Below are 25,343 nucleotides of genomic sequence, written 5' to 3' on the forward strand. Positions count from 1 at the left end.
TCAGAGATCTGCAATTTTTGGGCTTCTTCAATTTTGGAGGTATAAGGTTGTGATTTTAACTTTTGATGTACTTTCATTATTTTGTCATCTAATGAAAGTAGGGCCTCCCCACTAATTCAAGCAGGGCCCGGAGACGTAGTCCCTCTTGGACGAACTCCGATATCAATCTTGTGTCTTCTATGCGTGACTTGCTATTCTTCTCTTCCTCTTCTTTTATGCACTTGTAATTTCATGGTTAAATGCAAGCTTAAAATGTAATTCTTTAATGCATCACAAGGAAAAGATTTTTGGGATCAAGTGGTATCAGAGCCGGTCGTTGTAAATGTGAATTGCATATTTGTATGCTAACAAGAAACAGGCGAAGGGAAACTAAAGTCTTTCGATCCCGAAGCGGGGCATGCACATCGAAGGAGGAGCATGGCAAATGAAGAGCCTCGTTATGAAGAGGAGCTCAATTTCTGCAAAACCTTCTATACAACGGCAGAAAATGTCGGTCAGTTGCTTTCAAGGCTGGAGAAAGCAAAAGGGAAAAAGGCAGAAGAACAAGGTTCAATGCATGGAAATGGTGGAGAAGAACCCCCCCCTTCTCCTTCCACGAGTGAAATTTCTTCTTCCTCTCATCACCATCATTATAGAAATTCAAGGGGTGAATCTAATAAACCTTTCTTTAAATTAGATGTCAAATTTGATCTTCCCATGTACAACGGTGAAAGTAATGCAGAAAAGCTTAATAACTGGATTAGGCAGATTGAGATCTACTGTAGGATTCAGCAGATCAAAGAGGACGAGGCAAAGATTCAGTTGGCCTCTCTTCGGCTGAGTGGTACCGCTCTCGTCTGGTGGGAAAGCAAATTACGAAGCAGTAAGAGTGTGGGTAATCTTTTTTCCTCATGGCCTACTTTCATTTCTGCATTAAAAGAACAATTTTATCCCTTGGGTTATAAGCAAAAAGCCTTAATGGATTGGCAATACTTAAGGCAAGGTAGAGGTCAGGATATCTAGAGCTTTACCGAGGAGTTTAGAAAACAAGCACTTAATTTGGGCATTACACTTGACTCACCTAAAGTAGAAACAAAATATATTGGATCATTACATAGTTACATTAGACATTCGTTATTATTGTTTGAACCTACTACCATTGACTTGGCTAGTGTAAAGGTCATTCATCTGGAAAACAGGAGAACACATGGACGAGATGACCACCCAAAGAGAACCGCAGCAGCCAAGAGAAGGGGAGCAAAGCCCTCTTGTACACATTGTGAGAAAGAGGGGCATGACGAAGAAAATTGTTGGAAGCTGGACCCTGAGCTGAGACCTGAAAGGAATGACAGAAAGGGGAAGTAGAAGGCCACCACCGCCGCACAACAAAACCAAGATTTCGAGTCAGAGGAAGATGAGAAGGTCATAGCTGCGGGATTTGCACGAGGTAGGCCCATTGACGTGGGGTCCGATTTCGGCGATGAAACGAAGTTTTCAGCCCTTGGTATCGCGACAAGAGGACCCCTAGATTTGGGGTCTGATTTTGGCAATGAATCAAGGATTTCAACAAACATAACGAAAAGGGCACTCTCTGAAGCAGGACTCCAAGAACTTGAGGAGATCAATCACCGCATCCAAGCAAAGAATGTTGAGCTAAGGAAGCTTCTATAGGAGGCAAGGGAAGAAAAACAAAGGTTACTACGCCAGTTGCAAGCCAAGGATGAGGACTTGGAAAAGCGGCAACATAGTTATCTGGAGGTAAAAAGTGATTCTCTGATTTCATATGATTTTCATGATGATGAATTCGCCACTTTTGAAAAACATACTGCAGGGATTGGAGTCAGACTATTGAAGAAGATGGGGTATCAAGGAAAGGGCCTTGGCATCAAAGGCATCGTAAACCCCATCAAAGTCCAGGAATTGTTGCGTCGTGCAGGACTTGGATACGCTGGAAAGGGAATGGAGAAAGCTCCAATACAACGAGTAACCAGCCAATGACAGACGATGAAACTCCTTCCTCACAGTCCAGCAATAGTGAGGGCTCCATGAACACTTATCGGAGGACACCAGGGGAAAGTGTGTTATATACCTAAGGGGGATAATATGGGGTACAAAGGGAGGTACCCAACGGAATAATGTAATAAATAAATAAGGTGGTTAACCAGTATCATGTAAGGGACCACAAGTAGTTAGTAATAATGTAATGGGCCCATGGTATTAGATAGATGGTATTGAGGGAACCATGGTATTGACCCATGGTATTGTATGTATGAGGCCTATATAGAGGCCAGAGACTCCACATTGAGAGATGTCAAGGAATATTGTATGAACAGACATATGGCTTGTGAAGTGTTCTTCTTCCTTAAGGAGTGAATGTATGGTGTTGCCTTACTTTAAGGGTTTGATATCAATAAAGAAACATTTATATCTATATTCAGATCTTGTTATTTTTGGTGATTATTTGCAGTTATTGGATATATTGGTATCATTTCATATATTTTCAGTTCAGATCTATAACAAGTGGTATCAAAGCACCTTCTTGGGCAAAAGTGGAGAATTTTTTTATTTTTTGCAGGAACTTTCTGGGGCGGCGAGTTTGCAAATCAGATCTATACGTTTTGGGGCAAAATATGCAAAATATAATTGTAGATCTAGATTCTTTGTGAAAAAATACCCGATTTCAAAAAGAAAATCGGCCAAATCGGAGTCCAGATGAAGGAGATATCGCTGATCTAAAAATCAGTGGTGTTGCAGATATTTTGTTGGGGCAGCGAGTTTGCGGCACAGATCTGTATGTTTTGGGGAAAAATCTACAAAATCTAATTATAGATCTGGATTCTTTGTCAAAAAATACCCGATTTCAAAAAAAAAACAACTGAATTGGAGTCCGGATGAAGAAGATATCGCTGATCTAAAAATCAGTGGTGTTGCAGACAATTTTTCGGGGCAACGAGTTTGCGGCGTAGATCTGGACATCCTGGTGCAAGATCTGCAAAATCTAATTGCAGATGTGGATTCTTTGTGAAAAAATACCCAATTTCAAAACAAAATCAGTCAAATCGGAGTCTCGATGAAGGAGATATCGCTGATTTAAAATCAGTTTTTTTTTTTTTTTTGGCCAGAAATTTTGGTGACGGCGGGAGAGTTGCAGCGTGGATCTAAAATTCTAGTGCCTAGATCGGGATTTCTACTACATAAGCAGATGCATAATGGTTGTTCCATTTCCGAAAACAGGTAATAATAGAGATTTTGTGCAATATTGACGGAATTGTGTCCATTTCAAATTTTCGCCAAGTAAGCGATTTGTTTTAAAAAACCCTCTTCATGGCCTATAACAGTAAGTTTTTTAAAGGAAAATATGATTGGTTTTCTATTGAAGATTTTATAGCATATCGTAAGTTGGACCGTCCAGGGTGTTGGAAGGACAAAATAGGGTCTTATTTGAAAAATGAGGCCTATATATGGTGGCAATCACTTGACAGTGAGTTTCTGAAGTTAAGTAGTGCTGATGAAATAGAAGAACTACTTTTGGACGAATGGTCTCATTCTAGAAAAGAGGAAACCAGAAAACTTAGCAAAGATTTTATTTTTACAGGAAAGAAGGAAACTAAGAAACCTAAAGGGTTATTTTCTGTTGGTATCTCCTTATTACAGGTTCATGGATTGATTCAGAAGGAGAAGATCGTTGTGTCTATAAATCCTAGTTGCAAGCATAATTTTATCAATGTTAATGTGGCAAAAAAATTGCAACTTCCAGCCAAACACATTGAAAACACACAGGTTGATGATGATGATGTTCAAGTTTATAAGGATTTGAAGCTTTCTATGGATAAGTATGTGTTGCATGATGATTTCTATACTTCAGATATGGATAACATGGATGTTGTTTTGGGATGCCCTTGGATGGAATCAGTGGGTACTATCAATATTAATGTGCAGAAGAAATTCCTGAAGCTCTGGTATAAAAAGAAGAAAATTACATTACATGATATTTCCATTAATAAACAGGTAGAGTCCAAGGAGGCTGAAGCAGAAGATGTTCCAGGGACTGATGTATCAGATGATGAGCTAGTGATGATCGACAATCAAACACAAACAGAGGCTGAAGCATAAAAAGTTACAGGTGTTGATACATCAGATGAGGGCTCAGTGGTTGAAGTAATATTGGAAGATAAGACACCACAGCAGGCACCACAACGTGCACCAGATAACAGTCAGGCTCCAGTAAGGGGTGAATTAAAGAAAAAGACACCATGGGTTAAAACTTCAACATATCATCACCCACATCACCTCGCATGACAACAACCAATAAGATGGCAACCAATTAGCCACAAGGACAACAACCCCCGCATGACAGATAGAGAAGAGCGAAGATCCACCTACTACACATCAACACAGAAGAGCTGCCACGGTCAACTTCCATCTCAAGCGAGTGAGGCACCAGCGAGATCGAGGGTTCACCTTTCTCTTGGATGGCTAGATGCATGTGCATGGTACCAGTGGACTACTCTTTTGAGTAGATCTTATTATTTGTGTTTTTCTCATGTTTCGGGGACGAAACATGTTAAGGGGGGTGGAATGTTATATACCTAGGGGGATAATATGGGGTACAAAGGGAGGTACCCAAGGGAATAATGTAATAATGGGATGGGCCATAGTAATAAATAAGGTGGTTAACCAGTATCATGTAAGGGACCATGAGTAGTTTGTAATAATGTAATGGGCCCATGGTATTAGATAGATGGTATTGAGGGAACCATGGTATTGACCCATGGTATTGTATGTATGAGGCCTATATAGAGGCTAGAGACTCCACATTGAGAGATGTCAAGGAATATTGTATGAACAAGCATATGGCTTGTGGAGTGTTCTTCTTCCTTAAGGAGTGAATGTATGGTGTTGCCCTACCTTAAGGGTTTAATATCAATAAAGAAACATTTCTATCTATATTTAGATCTTGTTATTTTTGGTGATTATTTGCAGTTATTGGGTATATTGGTTTTTCAGATCATATCTATAACAAAGTGCCCCAAGGCAGCCCCGAAAGTTTGGAGGAAAAATAATTGTTGTAGTCATTACAATAAAGAGGGACACCAACAAACCACGTGTCCGATGCTCCACGCTCTAGAAACATCGCTGGAGGAGCCGAAAGGTGAACATGTTCAACAAATGAACCCACCCCATTCACAGTGGTCTGCTTTATTAAGTTGGTTTTTTTAAGGTAGTAGCTTGTTATGGCCACCATTGTCAATCATACGTTGCAAGTAAATGTAAAAGTGATGTTGTGTTTCCCATCACTTCAAAACAAAACAAATGATATTTTGGCCTTTCTTGATTAGTAGTTGAGTTATTGATTACCTTTCATGTAATCCTTGGCCAAGGAGTGTGTGCTATAAACTCTTGGCAAGGAAGGGTTGTTAAGTCATGTGTGGTGTGCATGATTGCAAAGAATGTACCAGTTTCACGTGCAGGTGATTGAAAGTGTGGATTGAAAATGACACAAACATTGTGCTAAGTGTAAATGCTTTTGGGGTCCAAAAGCTCCTCAATGGGGAGGATTGAACCAGGTGGCTCTAGGCACATGTAGAAGTCCAAGAGGACTCAGGAAGGGTCAAAAATCAAAGTGTTTGGATTGTGCTCAAACCAAGTTCATGTTGAAGATCTCGTCATCGTGATCACGGTGGTGCGAACAGTTCATCAAACCGAGTCTGTATGCGAAAGTTAGGAGCAATCACAGTTCATGGTTGATTTGGGTGACTAGGCAGGCTTAAGGATGCAATAATTTGGACAAAATCCGGCCACTAGATTCCGACCAACCTGGGCCAAATTCCGGGAAAAATTGTGGTCTGCTTAAATTGACTCCTTCAGTGAATTTTCCAAATTTACAAAAACGCCTAATAATTTTTTATCATAAAAAAATAGATATATTTTTGATGGCGGGCCATGACCCCCGCTACCCCCATCGCACCCGGGACTATAGTATAACAAAATTAATATTGAATATAGGTCGATGGGCCATGACCCCCGCCGACCCTCCAACCTCCAAGCCATATGACTGTGACATATTATATATTGCAGGGCAGGCCACCTCCGGTGGACCCGACCTACGCCTCACCATTGACAAGTATTGAACCGAGGGTGGCAGGGCTCGAACCCCCCGCCTCCCGGGCACCCTCACACGCCAAACTCCAACCACCACCGTTTAATAACCCAATCGCCAGTTTATCTGATGCATTCAACGAGGGTTAAGGGGTGGGCCGCCCAATGCGGACCTGACCCCCAAAAATGTTATGTCGTTTCAAAAACAAAAAACAGAATGGTGTTAAATATGGAGGGGTCGGGGTTTGACCACCTGACCTCCTCCTTATAACTTGAACCTTTTACAATCCGTCTACAACGGAACTCTTGTTTAATCCACCCACCAAAATGTATTTAAACCTTTTTGCACAGTGCGTCAAGCAGGCACGAGCGGGCACGCATTTCTATGCAGGTGGAACCCTGAGCAGTGCAGAGAGGGGGCTGAAACCATGATCTGAGCAATTTCTCTAGGGGTCCAGATTTTCACTTTGTCAGTTTTTGACAAATTTTATATGGTTTCAACATTTCTCGACGACACGAACTCAACGATGTTGTCCGTTTCTCCATCAAAGATCTGAAATTTTTGGGTTTATTCAATTTTGGAGGTATAAGTTCGTCATTTTAACTTTTGATGTACTTTCATTATTTTGCCATCTAATGAAAACAGGGCCTCCCCACTAATTCAAACAGGGCCCAGAGACGTAGTCCCTTGTGGACGAACTCCGATATCAATCATGTGTCTTCTATACATGACTTGCTATTCTTCTCTTCCTCTTCTTTTATGCACTTGTAATTTCATGGTTAAATGCAAGCTTAAAATGTAATTCTTTAATGCATCACAAGGAAAATATTTTTGGGATCAGGAACATATTGAGGAGCCTTGTGGGAGAGCATCCCAAGCAATGGGATCATGTGTTAGCTCAAGTTGAGTTTGCATACAATGATTCACCAAATAAGAGCACCGAGAAGACTTCGTTTCAGATCTTGTATGGAATGCATCCTAGAGGAGTTTGTGAGCTGAGAGATTTGGGAAAACTTGAGCAGAGGAGTGTTGATGGGGAGGATTTTGCAGCAACAATGAGTGACTTACATGAGGAGATCAAACATAAGCTACATGAAAACAACTACAAGTACAAACAAAGAGAATATTTAAGAAGAAGAGAGGTAAACTTTGAGGTAGGGGACATGGTCTTAACACACTTGAGGAAAGAGAGATTCCTGAGAGGGGAATATAACAAACTGAAAATGAAGAAAATAGGACCCTATAGAATAAGGAAATTTTCTGCAAATGCTTATGAATTGGAGTTACCTATGGGCATAACTATCTCACGTATCTTTAATGTGTCTGATTTGTACCCCTATCGAGTTGGCAATGAAGGTGCCACTATAGTGAATGGGAGAAGTGTAGAAGTCCGTGAGCAGAGTTGGATGAAGCAGATGCCTTGACAAAGAATCCGGAGGCTGAAAAAAACTTAGACACCAGAGTTGCAAAGCAGATTAGGGGAAAAGACTATCTAGAGTTTTTGGTGAAGTGGAAGGACCGTTTGATGGAGGATTCTACATAAATGAGTGTTGCAGTCTACAGAAGGCAAGTTTCTATGTAGAGGACCTTATGAGCAGGAGCTCATGAGTTTTCCTTTCCCGGGGTGTCTGATGCAAGAGATTTAGACCGAACTTGAGAGGTGAAGAAATGGAGTGAGCTTAACAATGTGGTGGACTGGCCACATGTTAATGATGGCAAACGATTTGGTTGTTTTGTTAGAGTTGTAAATATTTAATTTAGGGGAGTTTTGATTTTTTTAAATAAGTGGAGATATTTTTCTGTTGTAAATATGATTTTAGTTTCCTAGCTTGTAGAGAATATGAAACGATTCATCACTGGTGACTCTTGGTTGTCCCATGTGGGTTTTTTTAAAAGAGAACGAACGCCTGGAGAAAACGAGAGAGGGGAAGGAGAAGAAAGGGTTGTGATTCTCTGTGCAATTGCAGTCCTATTGTTGCATTCTGATATATTTTCCTTTTTGTGAAAACAGAGAGATCTTCATTCCTGTGTGAATGGTGTAGTTGTATAGCAATGGGACTGTAAGTGATACAATTCGATTTGAATTGAAATCTAGAGGTTGAATCAAATTGTTGTATGCTATGAACTGTGATTAATAGTAACTTCATTCATGTGTGTTGTTTACCTTTGGAAATCGATACTTATTCCATCTACTTAGTTAATGATCTATGCATGAAGCTTTAAATCGTTTTGCTTGTTCATATTTTGTGTATGCATGTCGAAATAGCCACCCAACTTGTAGATGAATGTGCTATGACATTCAGGAGTAGGGATGCGTGGGAATCTAAGTAAGTTTGAGCATTGAAACAGAGCCTCTCGTCTGAACGATGCCACACCTTTTTGTTAGGAGCGTGAGCATAATCCTTGGTAAGGGATGTAGATTTTCCCATAGATTCACAAGCTCAAGTAATCTACTAAAGCAGGAGACATAAATCTACTTCTACTTTCAACCAGCGGAAGCCAATATATCGATGAAAATAATATGAATAAGAAGAAGACAAATCAATGGCACAAAACACAATAAGTTTTTATGGGGAAAGCCACTGCTCAAAACCCCGCCTATATGTATTTCATTAATCATAAATATGAGTGAAGATACAAAGCTTGTTCTCACTAGAACAATTATGCACAAGTATGCTCAAATCTCTGCCTCACAAGCCCGCTCTTAGCCAACACTTAGCCAATTTCCACTGCCTACCAAGCCCCTATTTCCTTGTGAAATTCCTAAGATTAATAACATGTATTTAAAGGGAATTCATGCTTCCAAAACTACATAATCCTATTTAGGTCCTCTTCCTGATTGCATGCATGATATTTACAACTCAGTAAATCATACAACTAATAGTACATTGTCCCTGCACTCTAGTCTCAATTGGGTCTTTCTCAGAACTAACATGCATGAGTTTTCGATGAGTGAATCTTCAATTATCTGGAGTAGCACTTGTGGATGCACCAGTGCACTAACTGACTGCTAATCCTTTACTAGTTCAACAAACAGTTAGAACTAGTTTAATTGACTATAACTCAGTAAACTGAGTTATCTAATTACAACTCAATCTAAACTCATACTAGACCCCTAAAATTTAGGGAGAACATATACATGACTTCTAACTCAAAATTCCTAAGCTAATCAAGTTAATTAAACTTAATTAACTATTTACAAGTTGCTATAAGAATAGAATTTGATTTTAATGCACAATTTAATTCAAGAACAAATTAAACTCTTTTCTTGGTGCCATTTCTCAACAAGGGAGAAGAGGGAGATCACTCCCTGAGTGTGGGAGACATGTTAAGATAATGAGAGATCACTCCCTGAGCGTGGGAGACATGTTAAGATAGTGAGAGATCATTTTGGCAGAGAACTGAGTCGCTTCACCTTCCAAAGTAAAAAACGAAGTTTCTAAAAATGCTACGAAAATATTTTATAGTGCATACAACCAATTTTCTTTGAGCTTTAATTGAGCTAATTTCACCTTTCAATCTCCCATGTGCCATCAGAAATCAAATCAATCACTTAACATGTAAGTTATAATCTTATATAACCTAATCAAATTATGAAATGGGCATTACATTCATAAATATTAATTTAGAAAATGAAAAACAAAATACATATATAAAATTTTAATATAAAATTAAACATGAAATATATAAACTTCCAACATTTTGTAAATTTTAAACATTGTTTTGATCTCGTTGGGAAAAAATCAAAATCGTATGAAATCAATGACATGGTTAATCCACCGCAACAACAAAGTGGAGAGCTAATTTATTAGACTTTCATGTTTGGTATTGGCTTAAAAACAAACATATATGCATTAAAATTTATTTATATCCACAATTATAAAGTGAGTTTGATTAGGTATTTTTTTTGTGTGGAGAGACTACTAGGTAATGTTACATTTAAAAATAATAAAATAAAACTTACATTAACAAATTAAAAATAATAATATAAAACAATTAATTTCAACCATAAATAAAATACTTCAATTTTATTTTTATTAAATTTTAAAGAAAGCAAAGTAAAAAATAGTTAATTTATGTATTAGTATGATGTAATATGTAATTTCTCCATTACATAATATGTAATATGGAGTTGACAAAAAATAATACTATGTTAGTTTATATGTAATATGTAAAACAAAATATATTAAAAACTAAAACTATTTTACTATCAACCTTAAGTAAAATATTTCAATTAAACAAATGTTGTTAGCCCTTATCACTTAAGTTAAAATTATGTTATGTCTAAAATTGCATAAATTTTTTTATAATTTACATTGGTCAATGCTAAATTAATAATACTATAAGTGTTGAGGAAAACTCAAATAATGGCGGGAAGTAACTCTTGGTAGGTATAATTATTTACCGAGTTGTCTTTAGTGAGAATTTTTGAAAGCTTTTCCAGTCTAATTTATCTAAAATCCCAAAAATATTTATGGTATAATTTATCTAAAATCACGTAGAAATTTATTGAAATCACAAGCTTGATGGGTAAACCCTACATAATCTAAGTGCCCTAGGGTTTTTTAGGGTGTTGAATCCATATATACAGTCAAAAAACCACAAATCAAGATTTCACCTCAAATTTTTCTGTTGGATTCCCGAAAAGTCCAAAAAGTTGCACTAAAGACAACTCCCTTATTTACATCTTATTCCTATCCATTTTTTATGCAAAGACTTGCTTAAATTGTAGTGGAAAATAAATGATGGTAAATATGTTTTTTTTGTAAGCTTGGTAGGACTACATCTTCATCATGTCCAACTTCTCACCCGAATGGGGGGTTAACACAAGATTTGAACCCAAGACTTCTCGTTCGGTGAGACTTCATTTCACCCAATTAAGCTACCCTAAGCCGACAAATGATGATAAATATGTTAATTAAACAAAGTCTTTCGGTAGAAATCAAATGAGAGAATTTTTTGGCCCATGCTTTTAGAACCAAGTGTGGTTCATCATAGGACCAGATATGTTATTTACCTAAGTAGCTATTTTCGATGATTTTATTTTTGGATGGTTTTCATGCAAAGCTAAAGAATAAAATATAATGCAAAAATATCTTTAACTCATGCATGAATATTACAAACATATCCATAAATTAGGGATGTGTGTATATATATAGGCTTAAGTCTAACTCATGGAGGAAATGACCTTTTTCATGACATTTTTTCAGAGTTTAAATTGTTTAATCTACATAATTCGAGTGCCCCAGGGGTTTTTCATGGTGCTCAATCCATTTATGCATTCAAAAATTCATTTTAAACAACATCAAATCTTGAAATTGTATCCACTAAATGACCTTTTTCATGACATTTTTTTTTTTTTTTTTTAATTTTATTTTATTTTTGAGTTTAAATTGTTTAATCTACATAATTCCAGTGCCCCAAGGGTTTTTCATGGTGCTCAATCCATTTATGCATTCAAAAATGCATTTTAAACAACAACAAATCTTGAAATTGTATTGCAAGATTTTGGTGAATTCGTGAAAAAAGGTTATTTCGTCTATAAGTTAGACTAGGCCTATATATATATATATACATATATATATAGAGAGAGAGAGAGAGAGTAATAAAACGTTTCTTAGCATAGATCCATCTAACCCCATATCTACCAACATGTGAGAGGAATAAAATCTTTTAAGGTGCAAAGACAATTGCATCTTGAGATACTTGATCCCTTGGGTAGAGTCAGAGTAAGATGGATCTATGCTTGTTTAAATAAATTTTGAAATAAGATTTGTATGTAGTTTAAATAAATTTATTTTTTGTCAAAAAAAATGTAAATTTCTTGAATTGGAAATTACATTTGTATATGCATGCAAGTGCAGTAAAAAAGGCTCTTTGGAAACAACCATCCCTCCAAACTCAAAACAAAAATAGCAGTCTTGTCTTGCTTATGCACGCTTGTCTTGCCTATTAGTAACATGTTTTGGGAATATCATTACTAAAAAATATACACAAGTCAAAATAAAAGGCATATTGCCATCCATAAATTTCTTAGAAATATACATAAGTCAAAATAAAAGTCATGTTGCCATCCACAAATTTATGAAGAGAGACCCACATTCAATATAACAAATATATCATCAAAATTATGAAGAGAGACCCACATTCAATATAATAGATACATCATCAAAATATGATCAGAGATCTGACTGCATGCCTTCTATAAAAGGCCTATGGTAGTACTCCTATTGTGTGTCTCTTGCTTGTTCCACAATTTTCCTCGAGCCCAAGTTCTTTTTCACGCTCGCCTAGGAAAGACCATCAACAATGGAGTTCCTCTCCCTGTAGATATGACAACATGAAATCTAACCAAAGCTTTTCTTTAATTCCATAATCTCATCAATGGGGATGAGTGTGTGCATGTGACATTTGGTGACCCAATTAAACCAATTTATAATAACCATAAAATTCTCAATATCTGAAGCTGCTTGCATCCCTTCTGAGTAGGAAAAAGAAATAAAAGCTTTAGACCACATAATTCAACATAATTATTGGTACCCTTGCTAAGCCCGCTTTGAAGTCTAAAGAAATGATTTTTATTGAAATAAAGAACCACACCCTCGTAGTTGCCTAAAAAAGGGAGCACTGTTAAAGAAATCCGAGGGGTGAGCATCATCCACTTCTTTTGGAGTGATATTCCGTGGCCTTCCGAGGGGTGAGCATCATCCACTTCTTCTGGAGTGATATTCCGTGGCTTGTGGGCAGATATAACATCAAAAAAACTAATTCATAAGTGGCTAAAACTCAAGCTGCCACGTTTTGAGGGATTGTAGTTTTTCCTGTAACATGACATTATTCCAAGCAATCCTAATGGCCTAGTTTATGATAGGAGGTTGATTTCTAAGTTTTTTTTTTTGGGTATGCTCGATCCCACCAAAGTTGCCAAGCTTCTTTGCAAGAGATATCTCGCCACAAAGAATTTAAAGATAATGATTTACACAATATTCTTGAATACGAGCAAGAGATACTAGAAAAAGATGTTCCACTATTTCCTTTGCATCTTTACACAATGTACACCAATTAAGAAAAAAAAAACATCTCTTTTTTAAATTTTCATTTGTGGAATTTTATTTTCTAAAATGCACCACAACAAAAGCTTCAAAAACTTCTTCCATCACAAGGCTAGAACTTTTGGCTCTTTGTCTACATTGATATATAAGTATCTCAACTTTAACAAGTATTCCCCATGAGTAAAATCAACCCAACTCAATGTATCCACCTTGTCAGGTTTACCTTGTCCCTCAACTTGACATGTGAAGAATTGAGAGCAACCACTGACCATGCCATCTTGGTAGATTCAGTTGAAAAGCATTAACCCATCTCTGTGGCCATATAGATGGTCTCTCTCGGTGAGCCACCTGGGGTCAGAGTGCACCTCTATTGAGCATTAAAAGATCCATCAACTCCTTTGAAAGACAATAAATTTCACCACATCCTACCTACACATAGACACTTATCGTAACTTTTTCACTCATCTTTCATCCTAACCCCTTTTTTTTAAGCAATATCTTAAATATATAAAAAATATACACTTTTAATAATTAAATAAATATTAAATTTATTAATTTAAAAATATAATTTTAATGTAAATATTTTACTTCATTTCCAAATTCTCATTTCTTCATAATTAAAACTCTCAAGTTTCCATAATTGTTTTAACCCAATTTTGACGTTTAGTTTCCATTTCTAGATTCTCAAAAACATTTTAAAGAAATGATAAAAACAATCACCGTTTAAATATTTTTTTATTAATTTATATTAAAATAATAATAATAATTTAAATACATTTTTAATTAATTTATATATAAATTGGAATGTATATTATTATTTCAGATATTTTTACATTTTCAATAATGATATCAAATATAACGAATTTCTGAAATAAATAATTCATCAAGGTTGGGAGAACCCTTGATTATGGTTATTCAACTATTTTGCTATTACTATTAATAAATAACGTGGCCTAATTATTTGTGCATGTGGGCATGAGTTGCAATGTACCAATTAATAATAAGTGATAAAAAAGCCCCAAAATTAGCGGCACACCAATTCCTCTAAATAAAAAGCATTCATTGGTCATTTTTAACGGTCTTTTGTCCACATCGTCGCGTGTCTTGCATTTTAATGGCATTAATTATCGAATTTTGATATTTTTAGATTTTGTTATCGGAAAATAACTCAAACGGTCCAATTGGACACGTGCCAACCAAATAAAGAAACCGAAAACGAGATAAAGTTTACCGGCGGTGACTAAACGCCGGCGACATTGACCCGACCATTTTACTGACCGACCAGCGGCGGCCCCTTTCCATTTGGTGTGAAAATCACTGTTTGATTTCGTCATTTCACTTCTCCGTTCTGATCGATCCATATGCGCAACTTCGCTGCTGCGTCAATTAGGGGGAGCGTGTTCAAATCGCCGCATTCTTTTACAAGGTAGCCCTCTGAAAGAAACTCCATTTGTTTTTTTTGGGTGCAAATTTTAATTTGAATGCAGTTTCGTTTGTTCTAGGGTTGATTTTGTTCACACTCCCTTTAAGGTCTTCTGCATGCAGCCCTTCATTTGCAAAATACATAGGCTCTCTTATGTCGCTGGACTTAGGTTTTTGCTTTATAATAATATAGGTTGAAGGCACAGAGGTTTGAGGTGATAGCTGCTGAAGAAGGAGAAACAGGGAGAAGGGTTTTAGTGTCGAGTTCGAGTTTATGGCAGTCATGGCCATGCTGACATGAAAACTTCAAAAATTTCGACGCAGTAACAGTTGGTGTCTTTTGTGCAGTGGGAGATGACAGCTTTGGGAAAATTAGTCATGAGAAGTGTGGGGTGTTAGGGTAAAACTTGACGTTTCGACTTTGGGACCCGCGCTTGTTCCTTTTCATGTCTGCCGTCTACCTTGCTTTTATTTTCAACGGTGGAAATAAAGGGCAGAGTTGCCCAGAAAGTGTCAACTCCTCCAGCGGGGTTGGGATTATTCATCATCATGCGTTTGATGTGTATTGTATGAATAAATGCTCCCCTTCAAGCATTTTTGTGGTAGGTGAAATCCACTTGAGCAGTCAAACCTTAAATTTTTAAGGGACTCTCATGTCATGAATTGGGGTAAAGAACAGGACTTTGAGTCGGAAGCAGGATTTTCAGGGACTGAAGAGAGCAAGGAAAAAGTAAGAGAGAGAGGGGGCATGGTAGGGGAGGATGCAGATGGCGATGGCGACAACAAGGGAGAACGACAAATTCCTAATGTTCGGAAGACGTTTTGGAGGTCTGTCTCATGGTCGTCCTCTCGCTCTGCACCTGCAAGTCCTGCTACCTGCAACCATGCAGATGTGAAGTCTTCTTTTCGGCTACCGGCAGAGGTGCCGAGCATTACAAACCGAGGACCTCCTCTTACTCCTCGGTCACAGCAACTCAATAAAGTGAGGTCGGCCCTTCCACCGCTGCAGCCCCTATCCATCGCTAGAAGAAGCTTGGATGAGTGGCCAAAGGCAGGGTCGGATGACATTGGAGAATGGTTGACTCCAGCTACCCCTCGGGAGAAGAAGGACGGCAGTAATTTGAGAAACGGCACAGATATGAGGCTTGATTTATGTTCTGTTCAAAGAAATGCAGAACCCACAGAATTTCAGGTCAAGAGGGAGAAATTCGCCTTCTTTGATAAGGATTGCTCAAGAGTGGCGGATCATATTTACTTGGGTAGTGATGCAGTCGCCAGAAACAGAGAGATTCTTGAAGAGAATGGCATCACCCATGTGCTGAACTGTGTTGGATTTGTATGCCCAGAATATTTCAAAAAAGATTTGATATATAAGACATTGTGGTTACAAGATTCTCCATGTGAAGATATAACGAGTATATTGTATGATGTATTTGATTATTTTGAGGAGGTAAGTGAGCAAGGTGGGAGAGTGTTTGTCCATTGTTACCAGGGTGTATCCCGCTCAACTTCATTGGTTATTGCTTATCTCATGTGGCGGAAAGGTCAGAGCTTCGAAGATGCTTTTCAGTATGTAAAAGCTGCACGGGGTATCACAAATCCAAATATGGGTTTCGCATGCCAGTTATTGCAATGTCAAAAGAGGGTGCATGCAGCACCATTGAGTCCAAACTCTCTGCTAAGATTGTATAGAATGGCTCCACATTCACCCTACGATCCATTACATTTAGTTCCAAATATTTTAAATAATCCTTCACCAGCTGCATTGGATTCCAGAGGTGCATTTATTGTTCACGTGCCTTCTGCAATTTATGTGTGGATTGGACAAAGTTGTGAGCACACGATTGCTTTAGCAGCAAAGGCTTCTGCATTCCAAGTTGTAAGATATGAGCGAGCTCAGGGGCCGATTATTACTGTCTTAGAAGGAGAGGAAAACCCTGAATTTTGGGATGCTCTCTGCAAGGCCCCTCGACGTTTAGAGAAACCTGGAATGGGTACACAGGAATCCGAGGATCTCTTAAAAGGTCATGCAAAAGAATTTAGGCTTTCTGTCGGGAATAAGAGGGTAGAATCATATGATGTAGATTTTGAGCTGTTCCGAAGAGCAACTGTGGGAGGGGTTGTGCCCCCTGTTCCCTCTTCAGGAGCTGTATGCGAAACTCGTCTTCCAACAAGAGAAAATGGTTGGGGAATTCTGCGTCGTAAATTTGTGGCAGGAAACATGAAAGAATTGGCTGCTACAGTTTCAAATACAGTTTCCCAGGCAGACATGCAAAATGGCATCGAGTCTGCCAAGCAGGACATAAAACTCTCGTCTATGGATCTTTCAACATCTTCATCTTCTCCTCAGTCTTCACCAAGTTCCATTTCCTCAGATTCTAAATTTAGTTCAAAATCTCCTTCACCCTCTCCATCGTCTCTTCCTTTTACTCCCTCTTCTAGTTCCTCTGTTTCTTGGTCCCCATCCTCTTCATCTCATTCACAGTCTCCAGTGCCAGATTCAATGGAAACCTTTGAGAGATCTCTGAATCCTTCGCAGATCAGTACAAAGACTTTTCCGTCAAAAGTCTCTCCAGTGTCATTGGCACAAAGGCGGGGGAGTGTTTCCCCTTCTTTACAACTGCCAGTGTTAGGCAAAAATTCTTTTCTTGGTTCCAGAGTTTTGTCAAAAGGGTCTCAAGTTCATCCTTGTATTGACGAGAGGGAGACAGTTCAGAAGGAAGGAAGTCAAAATTCTGGAGCTCAATATGATCTGCCTCATGTACCATGCGGTAGATCATGCCATGAGAGAGAAGATCATGGTTTAGACTCCTGTAATTCAAGGTTCCCAATATTTGGCCTGAATATAGATACTTCCTGGGAAGGAAATTCAGTTAGTCCTAGTGAAGTTATGATTGATGCTTGTATAGAAGAGAGCAAGTCACCTTGCCCTATTAAGCCAGAGCAGAAGAGTAGCTGTAAATGGACACGGCCAATGTTGTATGATTGGCCCAAGTTAGAAAGCATAGACATGTTTGATATAGTTGATCTTGATTCTAGTACAATTTTCCTTCTTCTAGTACCTAGCCAAGGACATGAAGATCCAGAATATGCAAATGAAGTCTATGTGTGGGTGGGTTGCGATTTGATTGCCGACAAACAAAGGAATGAAGTCAACAACAACAATGACGGGGGAGAAACAAGTGAAGTTTATTGGATGCAAATTGGACGTCAATTCCTCGAGCAAATGGATTTAAAGACGGATACTCCTATCAGGGTATGCACAAACATTCTCAAACTCTGCTTAGTATTTGCAATTTTTCAATTCCTTAGATTGTTGCAAGTTGGACATTTAGTGTTTTGTAATAATTTAAGATACTATTTCAAATCTATGGTTTGGTTGGTTAGGTTTTTTTCAATGCTCTGTTTTCACTCTTTACCCATAAGCATATCAGGGAAACTTTCCAAGTCTACTTATCTTCTTTGTTTTCTCCTTACCCCTTGTTTTGTGTTTTTTTTTAATCAAACTGGTGTGATTAGTCAAAACATTCGGCATTAACTAGGAAAGAAAGAGAATAAAACATGTTGCATGGCTCATTTTAGTACATTATAGATGCTAAACACTATTTTGGACTACCTAATCCTATCAAAACTTCAATTGATGAATCTGCTCGCTGTAGGGAGGACTATTATGCAGCAAGTTGTCAATTCTATGAAATGCAAGAGCTAATGCCAAATTTAAATAAGATGAAAAAATGGCAGTTTTAAACTTTTTGTTCCTGCATTTACAAAAGTCAGAATCTGTGGGTTTAGAACAGAAATCTAAGGGCAATGGTGGTTGAAAGGAGTGTGCTATATAAGCTACCATTAGCTACTTTAGGAGTAAGTTGGATGCCAGTTGGAACTATAGAAAGTGCCAGTCTAAGCCAATTTTTTCTATGAGAAATATCATTATATTTTCATATGATGCATATGCATGTTTCACTCCTCGAGGGACTTCTTGAAGCCATTTCAACAAAGCTTATTGTGTCACTTGTGGGAATTGAATCTGGGTGGGGAGGATGGCAATCATTCCTCCCAACCACCCAAGAAAAACCCAATGGACAAGTTAAAGACATTAGATTTGTACTCCCAACAATTTTGGGTATACAATGTTTGCAAAAACCAAACATGGCTTTTAATAATGACAATTTTTTTGAGGGAAAATTAAAAAAACACTCTGAATTAGCCAATATTATACCTATTCATCAAATGGACATTCGTATTGTTTTTCGTTCAGAGCTGATAGAAGGTGGCTGCTGTATGTAGTGAAGAATATTCATAGAGAGACTGAATCCTGAAGAACAAGAAACCATTGCATGCCATTTTCATGAGATGTGAGTCCCCCTCAGACATTGCACAAATTTCTTCAATGAGTTGCAGTCTGCCAGAAATTCCTTAAACTCTCAATTAAAATCTCTAGTCGATTCCAGGACATGTAATTTCATACTGTAAATTAAACATCTATATGTACTGCTAAAACTAAAGAAACATGAAAACAGTTGAAAGGCACTATTGACATGTGATTATTTCTTGCTAAGTGAAATACTGATGTAGATGCCATGCATTGTCAGTCTGATTTAAAAAAAAATTATGTAGTTTTTTATGCTAGTATTGATTATCAATATTTTTTGTCATATAAAATGTTATTGTTTCAATCTGTTGTGATTATGGTATTTTGTAAATATTTTTGTAAATAATTAATTTAGGAGAAATATGAAGAGTCATTGGACCTCTTGGAGGATGAAATCAAAGGTCACTTCATCTTGTATTTATATATGGCTCATTTTAATGAAAACTCTCAATGCATGGAGTTACTCATTCCCTGACATAAGGTTGTTGTTTTTGATAACTCCATGATTTGGAGCTGGTTTTCTTCCCTCTTCAGTTTGCTCCATGGCTATAGAGTGCCCCCTCCAACTCTCTGGGCATACTTTCCGACCTAAGAAACCTAGCAATATAGCCCACTAGGAACTGAAGCCTAGATTTGGAGATTTTCCTTTTTATACTCTTCTTTCTATAAACGCCACATTTGCACAAGGAAGTGGACCCTCTTTTGAAAGCGTTTGGACCAGTGTTGTGGGGGAGCGCCCCCCCTCGATCCGCTCCCAATCCGCGCTCCGAGCGGGAGCAATTTGGGAGCGGGTCGGGAGTGTGCTCCCTTAAAAAAAATGCTCCCTGCCTTTTCGGGAGCATTTAGACTTTTTTTGCAGTAATGTTCCAAATGCAAATTTTTTTCAAAGAAACAAATAAGTTTTGAGTGGGGCAACTTAATGATCAAGCCTATGGCCCTAGTATTGATATGCGATTCATGGTAATGTTAAATTCTTAAAGTAAAGTGACATTCTCCTTAATTTTCATTTTCATCCTTTTACTTAAATTTTTAACATTACCATGAAATGACTCAGGATGTTTGAGAGTGGTTCCGACCTCATTGGATTTCATATGGAGAAAGTAGAATTTTAGATTTCATTCAAAATCCAGTAGACTTATCAGTTTTTCAGGATTGTAATGTTTCCATTGAATTTTGTCATGTATTAGGGTATGGAACTCGTATTTAATCAAGAGCACCAATCCCTCTATGTTCCTTGATGTTAGTGACATTGGTTGTCGAACTCCTCTATCATGACCCTCCTAAAAATGTACGCATCACTCAAACAAAATCTTGACTTGACATGCTATGCTTTTTTCTATCTTATGTTAATGCTTAGAAGGTGATAGTAATGACAAAGATCCCTATACAAATACAGAGGTAATGACAAAGATACCTCTGGATATTAATGCTTAGAGGGTGATATTAATGACAAAGATCCTGATTTTCCAACAAGACTAAAAAACTAGACATTTCTCGTGGTGGCAAGAGGCCCAAGCATAAGCAATTGATAATAGATTTACTTGTCTTTTCTAGTTTCTAGCAGTTTTTATAACTATTGACTCTTTCATATTTATTATGATATTTTTTTAGACAATATATGACAATTTAAGTTTGAAGTTGGCAATTATAACTCTTTAGTAATGAATTATTTCGTGAAATTTGAAAGTTGTTTCATTTCATTTTATAACATTTCATTTCATGTTAGATATTATTTGTTGTAATGGTTACACTTAGCTTACAAGTACGACTTTGGTGATCAATGATGATAAATGTTATATTCCGGATTTATATGCCAATCAAGGGTAATTATTGAAGTTGAACGGGGCATTTGCTCAGGGACAAAATTCTACTTACCTTTTACACCATAATAGCTACACCCTCTTGCACATTCGATAGCAAGGCCATTTCATTCACACGTTGGATGGAACAATAAAAATAAGGAGGTGTTCAGACAATATGGTCATCATGATAGAATAGGAGGACGAGAATTTGTTGAAGTTAAAAGGGACATATGCTTGGGCACAAAATTTTGCATACCTTTCACACCAAAATGAAGGTACATTGTCTTCTAGTCTCTTGTAGCATGCTAGTTTTGGGCACATCAATTATGGCAATCTTTTGTTGAAAAAATAGAGTACAACGGATACAAGCACTATTTTTTTGGGCACATCAATTATGGCAATCTTTTGTTGAAAAAATAGAGTGCAATGGATACAAGCACTATTTTTGAACTATGGTAATTACTTGTGAATATATATTATAGTTCCTTTATCTTCATCAAGCAATCACACTTCAAAAATTCAACCAATAACCATGAAAGGAAAGTAGAGATCACAATGTTGAAAACTTAGGATATGTGAGATCACGCGTGTAAGAGAGAGATATACATGAGTGATAAATGAATTAATGTAAAATGAAAAATTTCAAGTGTATTTTACAACCAAGAGACACGTCTCTTAAATTAAGTCACGTCTCTTTGTAAATTAAATTCTAGTAAGTCTGCACATTTACACTTCCACTCATTTGTCGAAGTGTTGAAGAACACATAAATAATGGTGGGCAATAACTCTTGGTAAGTATATTTATTTACATCTTGTTCCTTATCCCATCTTTTACCCAAATACTTGCTTAAATTATGGTGGGTTGTAACTTATGGTAAATATGTTATTTACGTGAGTATGAGCTATTTAGGTGGTTTTGTTGATTTCCTTTCTTTTAGTTTTCTTTCCTCTAATTTAAGATTTACTATTCTTTCGTGTTTTTACATAGTATTATAAATACATAAAGTATTATGAAGACCGACCATAGCTACATTCTTCAACACTCCCTCTTAGCTAGGGAGGTATTCGTAAAGACTATCTGGATGTTTTCTCTTTCTAAAAGAAAGGTAAATCTCATTGATAACATCTTTATCTAGGTCAACATTAACATCATCATCAATATGTACCGCAACATAGGTTAGCTCACCTAATTGATGGTACTTACTCAAGTTATCACCATGATTCGATGAGCGCCTCACCTTATGGTACTCTGACTAGTTTAGGGTTGCCACCGCCCATTGTATAACCCTAGGTAAACTTATGTCCCAAATCCAAAGCCTCTCTCTGGGCCATGATGCTGAAGAGGCACCCACTACACAAGTGTCTGAGCCTCAGAGATAATTCCTTTCAAGAATTTCCACCTCTCATGCTATCTCACCAACAATTTGGGCCATGCTCTTGTTCTCACCAATAGTCTGAGCCGTACCCGTATTTTCCACCCATCAATAGTCCAGGCCAATCTCTTGTTGTTACCAACAATCCGAGCCATGCCCCTATTGATGTCACATCAATGCTCCCTCTCACTGATAGAGGAGTTCTCCACTAGTCCAAGCTTGTCTTTGAAGTATGCAAGCTTCACTTGAGATAGAGACTTTGTGAGAATGTTAGCCCTCTGCTCATTAGTAGAGATATATTGGAGCCTCACTGCCCCCTTTTGTATCATACCATGAATGTAGTGGTACTTGATATCAATTTGCTTTGTCTTATCATGAAACAATGGATTGTCTGTCAACTTCACACAACATTGATTATTACATAACAACACAGACGATTCTAACATCTGGTCGAATAATCCAGAGAGTAACTTTTGAATCCATACTCCCTCACAACATGCCAAGCAAGCTGCAATATACTTTGCTTCTGCAGTATTGAGTGTGGCAAATGTCTGCTACCTGCTCATCCAGGATATCATAACAAAACCCAAAATGAAACATACGCTAGATGTACTCTTCCTATCATCTGCAGTCCTTGTCCAGTTAGAGTCCGTATATCCCTACAGCTGTATCTCACCATTCGAAGCATATCTCAAGCAGTAGTCAACAACACCACGCAAATATCTCAATATATGCTTTGCTGCAATCCAATGCTCATGTCTCGATTCCATCTGGAACTGGCTCAAGGTGCTTACTGCAAAGCAAATACTTGGCCTGGTTTTACCCAAATACATCAATGATCCAGTCAACTTTTGGTACATGGGCAAATCCACCAAGTCAGACTCAAAATCTCTCTTAGTTTTCTCAGGTTCATCAACATAGGAGGAGTTGCCATATACTTGCACTCCATCATGCCAAAACTTCTGAAGGATATTGATGACATATTTTGTTAAAAAATGTTTAACTAGGTTCGGTCTTCATAAGTATGAAATTTATTCTTGTGAACTATAAAATGAAAAGAAATTATTATTATTATTGGAGCATGGGTTTCATGCTCAAGTTCTTTTATTTTATAGGTCAAGCACCCATTGAGTGCTTCTATGGTTTGTCCTAGGTTTAAGAGTCATTGTCATATATTGAAGAGCTTATGGGCACGTTGTCTCTTGTAAAGGAAAAATTATTTTGTCTTTAAAATGTCGAAATACCTTCAAGATTAAGTTGGCCTACATGAAGAGCCACGTTTACCTTTGAAGGAGCCTATATATAGAGGAACTCGTCCTCCATTAGACACACTCACTCACACTCATTCTATGTGAAGTAGAGGACAAGGAAGAGTCGAAGAAGAAGTCGAACAAGTTGAAGTGCTTGGGCTAGTTCTCTGTCTCTCTCTTGTGAAAGACGAAGCTAGGGTTTTTGCGGTGGGCTATCTTTGGTTTGATCTTGGAGAAAGGAGAGAAGGAAAACCAAGCGAAGGTCACTTAGGGTGTCTCACTCCTCAGGTCTCAAGAAAAGGCAAGCGAAGGAAAGAGAAGGCTATATGAAGGAGATCAAAGTCTCTAAGAGGTGTAGCAGCAGTTGTCGGGAGACAGAATTTCAGATCTATAGTATGAGGTCGAAGTCCTTGCAGTGGGAAGCCGAGTTGATCTTGATATTGGAGGGTATTTGTCCGAGTCATTAGGCAATGGTATTCGTCAATTGAAGATTTATAAGAAGAGAAGAGATTTAAGGGTTTTGTCCTCAAGAGGAGGGGTTTTGACCTTGGCCTGCAACTTATATTCCGTGTCACTGTTCTTTTGTTTTGGTAACTGTTTGATGTATCTCACACTATAATAATAAAGAATAAAGCTAATAAGGTAAAAGGTAACACAAGTAGTTATCAAGTTAAAGAGAATTAACATATTCACTGCCTTATTGATTCTCAACATGGTATCAAAGCTAAGGTTATCTAAGAGCATCATGAAGATCTACCCTACAGTGAAGAAGTTCATCAAGAAGATCGCAAGCCATCTCAAGAGAGGTTTCAAGGAAGCATGGAGTTTCCTGTCTTTTTCAAATAATGTATTAGTCAAAGAAACAAATGAAGGACTTTTCTCGGCTCTCTCTAGCACATTCCAAGATGAAGACATTTGGGTAATTAACAATGGTGCATCGAGGCACATGATTGGCCATTCCAATCGGTTTAGGACCTTATCAAAATGAAAATTCGCTTATTCAGTGGAACTTGGAGATAACAAGAGCTATTTCGTGAAAGGTATTGGATCGACCTCCATAAAGTTGGAAGATAGAATCAACATTCACCTTAACAACATTCTATTTGTTCCAAGTTTGCACAAGAACTTGCTTTCAAGATCAAGCTAAAGTCATTGGCATTCGAGAAGGAAGACTCTACAGACTGATATCTCCTCAGGCCCAAGCCGTAGTTCACATTGAAACTAGTCCATGTGAACATTGGCATAGAAGATTTGGTCATCTACACTTTAAAATCCTTCCAACTCTAAGTTCCATAGTAAATGGAATTCCTGATCTAAAGGAAGATCATGAAGGTGTTTGTAAGGGATGTGCATTGGGTAAGAATACCAATAGACCATTTGGAAGCAGTGCTTCATGGTCAAAAGAAATCTTGAATCTCATTCACTTTGATGTATGTGGCCCTATGACTCCCAAATCACTTGGAGGTCATCTATATTATGTCACATTTATAGATGATCATTCAAGAAAGATCTGGGTTTACTTAATGAAAACCAAGGACGAAGTATTTACAAAATTTTAAGAATTCAAAGCTGAAGTGGAGAAACTTACAGAAAGAAGAATCAAGATACTAAGATACGATAATGGAGGAGAATATACATCCAAAGAGATTATAGCATTCTGTAAGGAGTCTGTGATTAAGAGGGAGCTTATAGTCCCATATAATCCCGAACAAAATGGAGTTGCAAAACGTAAGTGTAGATCCATTGAAGAAAGTGTAAAAGCATTGTTACACGATCAGGATCTACCTAAGTTTCCGTGGGGGGAAGCCACGAAAACGTCTACATTCAGAATCAAAGTCCCCACAGATCTTTAGATTACAAAACTGCGGAAGAAGTGTTCACTGGAAAGAAGCCATCTGTAGAGCATCTCCATATACCAAAGAACAAAAGAAAGACGCTGGATCCGTCCGACATGAAGGTAACTTTTGTTGGGTATAACAACTCATCAAAAGCT

At 37.6% G+C, this 25,343-nt stretch overlaps 1 protein-coding gene across 9 annotated transcripts in view; it reads left to right on the plus strand.

Annotated features, from left to right (window-relative positions):
• Nucleotides 1-14,401: 14,401 nt before the first annotated feature.
• Nucleotides 14,402-25,343, plus strand: part of LOC149222173 (protein-tyrosine-phosphatase MKP1-like) — a 66,926-nt gene continuing 55,984 nt past the window's right edge. For 4 of the 9 annotated variants that reach the window (XM_089385290.1, XM_089385293.1, XM_089385295.1 and 1 more), the window contains exons 1-2: nucleotides 14,402-14,557; nucleotides 14,747-17,809. In XM_089385290.1, coding sequence (XP_089241416.1) covers nucleotides 15,212-17,809 — 2,598 coding nt within the window. In that variant the 5' untranslated portion in view covers nucleotides 14,402-14,557; nucleotides 14,747-15,211. The other 5 variants (XM_089385298.1, XM_089385297.1, XM_089385294.1 and 2 more) reach the window with 5 other exon arrangements.

Source organism: Pinus tabuliformis, chromosome Q (assembly GCF_031772625.1).
Source record: "Pinus tabuliformis cultivar Carrire ecotype Pingquan chromosome Q, CPIR1, whole genome shotgun sequence".
Classification (NCBI taxonomy): Eukaryota; Viridiplantae; Streptophyta; class Pinopsida; order Pinales; family Pinaceae; genus Pinus; species Pinus tabuliformis.